At 37.4% G+C, this 10,942-nt stretch overlaps 1 protein-coding gene across 1 annotated transcript; it reads right to left on the reverse strand.

Moving 5' to 3' along the window:
- Window positions 1-2,864: 2,864 nt before the first annotated feature.
- CCNJ (cyclin J) lies at window positions 2,865-10,659 on the reverse strand. Its single transcript, XM_017726061.1, has 4 exons — window positions 10,405-10,659; window positions 7,770-8,069; window positions 7,519-7,678; window positions 2,865-6,042 (listed from the first exon to the last, which is right to left on the reverse strand). Exons 1-4 carry the CDS (start codon window positions 10,469-10,471, stop codon window positions 5,631-5,633), a joined length of 939 nt encoding a protein of 312 aa, XP_017581550.1. The 5' UTR covers window positions 10,472-10,659; the 3' UTR covers window positions 2,865-5,630.
- Between the last annotated feature and the right edge of the window lie 283 nt (window positions 10,660-10,942).

Here is a 10,942-nt window from a genome sequence, read left to right on the forward strand (position 1 = left end):
GATACCTGAAGGTGCATAGAAAAAGGCGTTTAAGGAGAAAATAGTTCTTGAAAAGTTAGAGCTTGGTTACCAGATAAGTAACCAAGTTCATAACCGGTAATTGTAAAATGCTTCATTTTAACTATAAGCACTGTACATGCAGTAGAGCACTTTTTATATGTTAAAAGGTTTTAACTAGAGAATGGTTGTTGATAAATGCTATACATGCATTTGCAGTATGAGTGCCAACCTGGCACTCATTTTTCCAAAATTCCCAGCAAAGAATTTTCTCTTGAAATTCATTTTCAGCCATATCCAAATAATACTTTCTTTGTGGGTGTACTTGAGTTTCTCTGATCAAGCAGGAATAAGTATCCTTTAGTTAAATTATGTCTCAAAACGAAGTTCCTGTTGCTTTTCAGTTGCAAAATGTGCAAAATAAATTTGTTATTTGTTATAAGAAGATTCTAACTATATATTATCTGTGGAATACATTATAAATTGGTATTCTAATAGCTGTAAATCTCCTAGTAATTAATAACTGACTAGCATGAAAAAATTCCTATAGAATATATAGCCTTAGAGTGGTCTCCTAAATGATTCATAGAATATGGAAAATACATATTTTAAGAGAGCTTTAATGGGTTGTTCTATGGAAGTATTCCTTCATCTTGCTCTTTCAAGAGAATAAATTCAACTGTTCAAAGAAAAGCAAGTAATATTTGTAAGCAGTCTTTGAATGCACACACCAGCGAATGGGTCTGGTAACAATTTTAACAGACTTGTGATGAATGTGAAGATTATATGCTGAATCTCAGATTCGCACTTTTAACACTAGAACTCTTCCTTAACTTTCCCTTCTTCTCTTGGTAGGACTGGCAGAGATATCCCAGATCCTTGGTTGCAGTGAGAATTTTTAAAACCTGAAGCTACTTTCTATAGAGATGTTCTTTAATTATTCAGTTACACATTATTTGGTTTGGGGTTTTTTTTTTTTTTTTTTTTTTTTTTTTTTTTTTTTTGAATGTTCAGTAGCAAATGCTTTCCTTTGTCAGAATACATGTCGTGTTTGTTGAAGTTATAGAAATTTCTTACATAATTCTGGGAAAGAGCAAACTGTAAGCTTCACAACTGTACTTGTGCCCTAACTTCTAAAATACCACAGAGATGGAGACTAAAAATAACTGTATTTTGTTATTGCTGCTTTACTTGGTGTTTTGAAAAATTGCTGTTGACAACCTTTTAATACAAGACAACCAACTGGGCACTTGGAATGTTCAGTAGCAAATGCTTTCCTTTGTCAGAATACATGTCGTGTTTGTTGAAGTTATAGAAATTTCTTACATAATTCTGGGAAAGAGCAAACTGTAAGCTTCACAACTGTACTTGTGCCCTAACTTCTAAAATACCACAGAGATGGAGACTAAAAATAACTGTATTTTGTTATTGCTGCTTTACTTGGTGTTTTGAAAAATTGCTGTTGACAACCTTTTAATACAAGACAACCAACTGGGCACTTGCACTCAGATAAGGCCTTATCTACTCACAAGACTTTTGCTCCTGTGAACATTCAGAATGCAGAGTTAATAAATTATTAAAGGAGGACACTTTCTGGCTTATATATATTTTAACCACAGTATTACAGTTGCAAAAAGTTTTTATTTCTGGTGATGTGTCAGTCACTAAAATGTTGACCTTAAATTTTGTATTTTAACCTAAATTTGTAAAGCTGGAAGACTATAAATATCCTCCTATTTAAAATAAATAATGAACCTGGGTCATGGGAAGCAGAGATAAGGCTTTTCTTGTTATGTACAAACACAAAAATAGCTTCAGACTTGCAATTTCAAATCTGAGACTTCTGCTGAAATGTTGAAAACTATTTGGCAGTCCTTGTAGTTGTTAGGAGACTCATAAATGTCATGGGTAGCTCCTATTTTGTAATTACAGTGAAAAAAAAAAAGCAAACTTGAGATTTCAAGGCCACAGTCTAGACAGACTTGACTTCAAGAGTGAGGACAAAACTTTCCAGATCAAAGTACCCATATAATATGCATGCCATCATTATATTAGAGCATTGCCCCCATTCCTCACTGGGATGGAGTACAGCTTGCTCTCCCTCTGGCTCTAGATCCTCCAAAAAGGTTTTCACAATCAGTGCTTTATTCCTAAATGGAATGAAAGCTAAGAGGCCTCACAATTTCATTTTCTGACTTCAGACAAATTAAATTCTAAGCAAGCATATTAATTTTTGGGACTCTAGCCATAATCACAACCTTGTTACAAATATGAAATGTGTGAAGTGTTAGGAAGAAATAGAACTTCTTCTAGTAAGCAGCAGCTATCAGAAGTTCAAAACAATCAAAAATATTTGTGCTAGGACACATCATGTGATTTTATGCAGCCTGCAGCATGACTGAGCCTTCACAGCTATTGTAAATAACACAAGTGCTTGTAGCTCTTGACAAGAGGCTATTCCCACATCTCCTAAATGATTTCTAGTATTAGAAATCTGAGATTGTCAGTATTAATGGTTGCTTTTTTGTATGAGAACAAAATGAATGCACCCACTGGCTCTTGAACTACTCAAGTTCTTTTGTTCTTTATTTCTTTGTTACAGCTGTGTACTAGACTCATTGTTGAAGTGTACAATACTTAGCATATGCTGGGGCTGCACTTAGTTTTAAAGCCCCTTCCTGCATGATTTCCTTCCTATTTTTTTTTTCAATTGTGAAGTCTGAGTGTTCTTGAAGCTTATGATATGTCACAGAAAACAAGGGGGGAGGGAGAGAAAGAAGTCCTTACAGCTTCAGCCCATACACAGGGCAAGACAGTTTACATATTTTTTTAAAAAAACATAATACAAAGCATAATACACTCTGGAGCCTTCTTACTCAAAACTAGTTTTATTTTAAAAAATAAGTTGAATGCATAGCACTCACAAAGATTCCATTGTTTTGGACATTTTGCATTTAGAAGCACCATTCTTATTTATGCCATAAAAAACACATTTTGGTTCTAATAGTAAGAACAGTGTATTTTTAATGTACACTGATAAAGCCCTTTTAAATAATATAGATTGAAACTGTTCAGTGTACATTTTCTGTCATCATGATGCAGCTGTAGTGTCAGAAAAAAACTCAGACTAAGTAATAAATTAAAAACGAACAGCATGTAGTGTATCTTTTTACAATTGACCTAATGTCTTAAAATAGTCAAATTAAAAATACCCTATTAAATGTAAATCTGTGGTATTAACTAACTGAATAAGCCCCCCACCCATTATAATTCCAGTGTTAAGTATTAGTTAAATTTTTATATATCAAATGCCTATGGGATAAATTTACTAATACCCCCAAAAAGAAGAACCTATACTGCTGTGTCACAAAAAAAGATGACAAGTTAGCTGATGGAAAGATTTTACAGAAGAAAAATGCTACAGGCATCTGCTGTTATTTCAAGTCATGGTCTATTACAAGACTGTACATTCATAGCATCAGAGGTAGTTAGAGCACTGAGGACTTGGATACAGCATTGCAACAAAATGAAACCAGCAGAAAGAAGTCCATTTCCCTCTAAAATGGGTAACAGTGCCGAGTAAAAAGCATGGCATCTTATGAGGTGGAAAGTCTCTACTTAACACTACTCTCAGACATGGGGAAATATTTATTCAGAGATGAAGAGAGGAGAGGAAAAGAACCCAAACCAACTTGCATTTTAATGAGGAATTGATCACACTATGCCTATTTCAAAGTTGATTCTCTAGGATAAAAGGGAGTCATCTTTTCCATTCACCCTCCTGTTCTTGACCTGCACATCTATGCCACAAAAGCCCACAACAAAAACTGGGATTTAAAAGACAAAACAAAGAGAAAGAGGATTTCTTCTCCTAAACAATAAATAGGTTTTTGTAGCATGTTATAATTTAGCCCCAGGAACACAGCTGTCTTCCCTCCATTCTGAACATTATGGTGATAAAGCCTTCATCTTCATATTGATAATGTAACTTAATTGCCCCTGCAACAGTTTCTGTAAGAGCCACAATAATTCAGTGTCATTCGATGGTACACTATTTTAAGTGCTGCCACTAAGACAGGGGGGAAGATGGTAAAAGAACAATGAAACAACCAAAAAAAAAGCCTTAAGCCCATATACTATAAAGATATTTTAAAGTAGTAAGAATCCTGCCATTCATACCACTTCCTCCCGTATTCTAGCACAGGAGGAAGTCTGATATCGTCTTGTATTTAAAAAACAAAAAAACAAAACAAAACAAAACAAACCACCCCAACAAACACACAAAAAACCCCAAAAACCATCTCCATTAATATCTCTACCATAGCTTCCATCCAAGAGGCGGATGAATGAAGCTTTCTACCCTCAGACTATCCACTCCACAGGAGATAGTGTAATTCCATAGAGTTATGTAATTAGCACCTTACTTGTGATGAAGCAGATCACTCTGCAAAATATTTCTGATCCACCCATTTGGAAGAGCAAATCTCTGTATCTTGTTCTAGAACTCCCAAATAGTAGAAGAAAAAGTTGCCCCTTTATTACCTGAGAGTTTCTCTCCACTATAAGCCTGACAGAACTGCATTTCTGTCAGCATTGAACTGTACTTTTTCTGTAGGGATGATACTGTCAGTACAATTGGAGGATGCTTTCTGTTGGTTAATAATATTCATGTGTTTGTGTGTGTGTGTATACAGAGGAATCACAGCACTGTAGTAGTTCTGGTACAGTACAAGTTCAGCTGAAACTTTCTTTTCTTCAATTACCACACTGCTGGGCAGTAGTTCACATCTACATTCTGTGAACTCTAACATATCCCTTTGGTACTCTGCATAGATGCCCTGAAGAAAAGCCACTCCACTTGCTATAGTCTCTTCCCTCTCTGCCTTCCTTCCCCGAGTTATACCCAAATAGTGTACAAACCAGCAGCACAGAGTAATGAGTAGAAAAGTCCCTGAGTTAGTATGAAAGAGTTACTTTAAACACAAAAAAGATAGGGAGGATAAAAGAGGCAAAAATATATTGTCTGTCCTGTAAAGTACAAAACTTAAAAAACTAGCCAAAATACCAGTTAATTCACATGCCTTAGCCTAAAGCAAATAACCAATACAAGTGGTGAAAAAGGGGCAAGAGTATGGAGTTAGCCACATGAGAATTGTTTCTTCCTGTGATCTCCATGTACCTGTAGAAGTCTGGCATTCAGTGGATTCTTAAGTTTCGGTCAGTACAAAGTAAGTGTTAATACTGTACGGTGGTATGACAAATGTCTTCAAAATAATACTGCATATCTCCTTCATTAAAAGGTGAGTCTGTAGTTAGTTCACAGCAGTTTTTCTTTTGAGTAGTATTTCATCAACACACATTAGAAGCAGAATATTCTGAGTGTCAGAGTAAGAACTTATTATCCCCAAGCATACAAATTCTTTTTTAGAGGATGGCCTGTGTGCTAATTTTTTGCAGTCTGTTATTTGAGCTGTGGTACTGGTTGCCAATCCAGCTGCTTTTTTTCTGGGAAGACACCTTTTTTTATTCAATTTTTTGCCCTCAAACTTTTTTGAGGTTTAACAAAAAAATGAAACCATTTGCCACACAACTCTCCGCCCTGAACAAAGAAGCACAAAACCATTTTGTACTTATCACCTCTCAAAGCAGGGAGTAATACAGGAATATCGTCCATTCACTTGGTATGTCCGGTTGTAGGAGACGCTTATGCACGGCTTCACTTCCAGCGGCACAGCCAGCGACATGGCAGCACCGGTCTGTACGTGGCCTCGAGCCTGAGCACTGGTCTGTAAGGCAGCAGGGCAAGTCTGGAGTGGGTAAGAGGCTGTGTGAGTGGATGATAGTATCTGCTGGCAGCTTTGCTGCTGTGATGCTGGGTGGTGGTACTGTAACGAAGACTGATGAGCCTGGAGATACTGTGGTACGTGCTGCTGAGCATTGGCCTGCTGGGCACTTGGAGCTGGGGGCTGAAATACAGCGTGTTGGGCAGACTGAGCCTGTTGTCCTTTCTGCTTGTTTGCTTCCTTCACGTCATTATCATGCGCACTAAAACAAATTGAAAAGACAAAATGCATCAAAATAGATATTAATATAATTTAAACTCTTTTGAGTTAACATTTAAGAGCACTCTAAAAATGCTGCAGATATCGGACAGCTTCCAAAGCTTTAAAAAAAATAAAATAGTTTTAGCTACCATTTACAATCACCTAAGGTTTCAAAATTTGGTTAGGGTACAGTCTCTCTTTTTGGCATTTCACTTCATTGCATAGCAATAAAAAACACAGACAAAAGCCAAGTACAATACATGTAATACAGCGGGACCTAGAATTACAGTGAAATAGAGTTTGCTACTGTACTTTATTAGCCCAATAAATTGCCAGATTAGCAGAACCTGAACTTGCTGCTTCTACTGCATTTAAGTTAAACAGAGCATAAGGTTTCTAAAGACAAGATACCAGAAATGTTTGTAGTATCTACATTACAGTACTTAAAAATCGTATGTATATTCATACAGGATCCTGTTCTGGAGAGCAGAAACACTTTTTTTCTTCCTCTCACCTTTTTTCTAGCCTATTCAGTACAGCTCACCTGAATTCCCTTTGATTTACACCTGTCTGAATGTATCTAGACACACTCTCTTCCTCAATTCTATGCAATTCTATGTTAAGCAGATGCCACCTACACTTTTCATTGCTAACTTTTTGATGGTGCCCTCCCTCTGTTCCAGAGCAATACTGAAAACACTTCTGCAACAGAACTTGCATGCTTTAGGTACTACTCCTTTCATTATCCACATTGGTGAAGCCAACAGAGGCTATATCAGGGGTGAAAATGTCACATTTCTAAGGCTGCTGTGGTTCTTCCAGATACAGCTGTGCTTCTACTGATCACAATTATGTTAAGACTTGGATAAGAGCAAATTTCTGTAGAGAGAAAGCAGACTGTAACATGTAACATGCCTTCCCAGGAAGGTTCACTTGGCATTCATTGGCATTTTTATCTCATGTCAGCTATAGTGCAAAAATGGATACAGCAAAAATAAATACAGACTCCTGGTCATTTCCTCCTGCCAAAGCTGGTCACTCAATGGTCTGCACATTTGATCCATCATCTGTTTGGAGCATGCCTTGAACTTCCAAGGCATACAGTCTTCTCTATGAAAGCTCCTATGTCTTTGGTACTCTTCGCTATCTCTTTGCTCTCTGAGCAAGCTAGAGAGATTGGGAACAAGCTATTTAAGATGCTCAAAGCACATGTTCAGTGGAAGTGCAAGGCAGAAGTTTATTTGTTGAAAGAACAGGAAAGAGATTAGATCTGATAAAGATTTCTCTTTTGAAAAGAGCAAAACAGTTATTTCCTAACGCAATATGTATCTACCAAACTTGTGTGCCCTAATACATCAGTATTTTTAGAACAGAGGAATGGAAATTTATGAAGAAATGTAATTGCACTGTTGGCAGCAGTTAAGCATAACAACAGATGCAGAAATGGGCTTAAGAAAAGCCACTGCTGTTAACTCACATTAAGAGTCGCTCAATACATGGCACCAGGAAGTCCCAGGAGTAGGCAGTCAGGTGATGCAGCCGGGTAGGCCACGTGGGTGAGAGACGCAAGATAATCCTTGAAGAAGCTACACATGCAGTAGCAACTAGAGAAGGGGCATAATTTAAAAATTCATGATCTAGAAGGAAGGAATGAGAAAAAGATTCATTTAAGTTCGACACTGTCTGTCAAGACAACAAAGAAGTCATTATCTGAAATCTGTAACTCACCTTGCAATGATACTTCCAGAAAGTAATCGGCATATTTTGCCATATATAACTTAGTCTTCTCTAAGCAAACCATTGGCCAGCCATCATGAAGATCAGTCTCATGGACAGCAATAGAAAGATAATAGTCGATGAAATGAGCAGCAGTTGGGAGGCACAAATTCCACTGAAATGTTTCTAGCAACAACAACTCCATATGAAGCAAATTCTGTTTTGTTAGTACCAAATTCATGTTAGTCATACAACCCAAGCTGTTCAACTGTTCAAGTTTGGGAACACTGTCTTCCTTTTCTTCAAATTTACCTTCAGATGAACAGAAAGAGGAGGGAAAAAAAGGTTCAGCACAAATGAACTATAAAATTGATTGTAGCTAATGTCTTGTTGGTCATATTTCAATTCTACTATGTCAAACAAGCTTGAGACTTTCCTGCAGATGCAAAGCTCAAAAGGAATATGTCACTAGAGACAAAAAGGGGTATGTACTAAAACGGGCTAAATTTCAGCAGATAATGTCAAACACTGTCTAGGATATTGTGCAGTGCCATGTTTCCTGTTGGTTTTCCCATGCTGGCACACAGAAGCCAGCTGCCAAGAACAGAATATTAGGACATCACTGACATTGCATATGCAAGTTTTTGTCACCAAATTATTGTATAATGTGTCTCCATCATCAATGAAATACCACTTTGATGTGACCTGGCAAACACACCACAAGAGCATTTGGCTTTAATCACCCTCCAGCCCCCACACACCCTTTTTGTGTCTAAAACTCATTAGAGCATAGCTAGAGCTCCAGCCAACCTGACTGCTTTTAATGCCTGCTATGGTAGGTGCAGTTTTACATTTGAGATCTGGCAAACAAGTGGATTTCAGCAACATGAAAACCCCCTCTGCCACATACACTGTTTCCACCTTCCTTGGACTTCTAACTTGTCAGGCCTGTATGTTTTTAGCCTAAAGCAAAATTGTGTATGTAGAAAACCCATTAATAAGAGAAACAAGTGCCACATTTCCATACAGTTTGACATATGGTTGTGCTATTTCAATTTCATTGCAAATTCTTTCCATCTTACACTCTCTATTCAGTACTACATGATAGGTTGTAAATGCACATTCTTTGAGTTTTGCAGGACTGAACATACGTGAACATTTACTTTTTTCAACAGTGGAGGTACTTAGGACTTAATCCAATACCACTGCCAGGCTGTTAGTTCTTGTTTCCCATACACCAGTAATTACAGAAATAAAAACTTCAGGAGTCACATAATAATTTCTCCTATTACTTCTTTAACCTTATCAGGTATATCGCAATGTCATAACTTACTACACCACTGACTAAACTGCTTGTTTAAGCCACATAGGGCAGAAGTTTAAAACAGCATTTTGGTTCTCTCTGAACCAATCCATACACTGCTTCTCAGAAGAGTGAGTACCCGAGGCCTTCAGATCTCTACTTGCAGCTTGCCATGAAAGATAGCAGTGGTTCATTTAAAAGAAAAAAAATTAAAATCCTCTTCAGAACATGAATTTAATTTGAAAATCCGGCATTAGTTCAAAGCCAATCCATTTTCCTAAATGGATTACAGTGGTTTCTGAGGCAACGTTTTCATACTCAGCACAACATCCTTTGCCAAGAGAAGATTACTGGCTGGTGGCACCTAGTCAAAGTCTGCCCTCAGAAGAATCTGAAACAACCCTTTTCTGGTTTAACTGTTCTACTAAATAGCTGTATTAGTGGACACCGGATGCAGTGAAAAGATGAAAACTGTCCAACACCACAGCACTCCAGTTTTGTAGCAAAGCAGGCCTAGAGCCCTTATTGGAGAGAATGAGAATAGATTCAGAGAAACAGATCAACATAAACTGAACCAACAGTTAGTTCTGCTGCCAGGACCAGTTTCTCTGCATGTATTGGTTTAAGAACAAGTGCCAGCAGGTTTCCCAGCAATCTGCACCCATATTTTTTCAGGGATATTGAAAAGGGGTTTCAACAAATGTTGAAACATGGATACACACCACAAGAATCTAGCTGAGGTCAATATAAGCAGCACTGTTCATAATGAGTGTTTGTAATTAATTCTATCTTCATGGATGTATTTTACCTATATTACATTTTGTATGTGACAATACATGATTTATGTTAGCCTTAACTTGCTTAAATAACATTGCAATTTACAAAATCTGGAGTATTCCAGAACTACACAGCACCATCAGCAGAATGCAGTGCAGTCTACACATAGTTTATTTAATTTCTTTCTTTATCACGGATACGCAAATTTCTAATTTCCAGCACAGGACCTACCTATTTTGAGATACTCCTAGAAAGACAGTCTTTCTGTTCCTACAACACAGGTCTTAAAGTTCACATTAGAATAACTTGTTTCCAAGTATAAACATTAGTTTTTAATCACCATTTGTTTTTTTTCCTACCTCAATTCCATCAGAGTGATCCACCTCAGTGCCAACAGAAATCAAAACAAACCTAAAGAAATGCTCTACCTATTGGGCCAAACTGATACATGCTGCTCCTCTTTTATAACTACTTTGTTTCCCCCACCTGCTCTATCCCACCAAGACACACCTTGCATTTGGCAGTAAAATCTATGAATCTAGTTCAAGTTTGGTGCCACATACTTACTTGCTAGAAGTAAACAGGAAAGAGCCACCACATGCAGTTGCTGTGTGGATATGTCATAGCGGTCCATGAAGAGGTCCAGCAGATACACAGCCAGATGTCGCGCAGCAGGACAGAGTCTGAACCTGTTGCTCACAATGGCAATCAGGTCTGCAAAGTATCTTCTCAAGTGTAACTGGGGAGACTGGCCTTTGTAAGACGGCAGCTTCAGCTCCTAGATGGACAGCAGCAAGTAATTTTATTAAAACAGTAAGTTTGAAGTGGTATCAGATTAATACAGCTGATATTTTAATATTTATAATGGAAATTTAAAAGGATTTCTTCCTTCTTCCTTCTGTTCCCACCATTTCAGAATCCCTTTTCAGTGAACAAAATCCATTTGTTGTATTACAGAACAACTAAAAAATACTTTGTTTCTGCACAACATTAACAACTTAAAATTTAACATCTTTCAATTGGGCAATCCCCCAGGGTGACTTCAGCTTTTACCATGTCTGTTGTATTACCTCTGCTGCAAAGGCTGTACAGCAAGGGTATGCAA

Source organism: Corvus brachyrhynchos, unplaced genomic scaffold, assembly GCF_000691975.1.
Source record: "Corvus brachyrhynchos isolate BGI_N302 unplaced genomic scaffold, ASM69197v1 scaffold61, whole genome shotgun sequence".
Classification (NCBI taxonomy): domain Eukaryota; kingdom Metazoa; phylum Chordata; class Aves; order Passeriformes; family Corvidae; genus Corvus; species Corvus brachyrhynchos.

Bases quoted from the DNA above. Each gene is read 5' to 3' on its own strand.
- CCNJ (XM_017726061.1), bottom strand. From the start codon at position 10,471: ATGGACCGCTATGACATATCCACACAGCAACTGCATGTGGTGGCTCTT. The intron at 7,679-7,769 runs GTGAGTTACAGA...CCTTCCTTCTAG, and splicing joins TCTGGAAGTATCATTGCAAG to ATCATGAATTTTTAAATTAT. The intron at 6,043-7,518 runs GTGAGTTAACAG...AATTTGTTTTAG, and splicing joins TGTATTGAGCGACTCTTAAT to TGCGCATGATAATGACGTGA.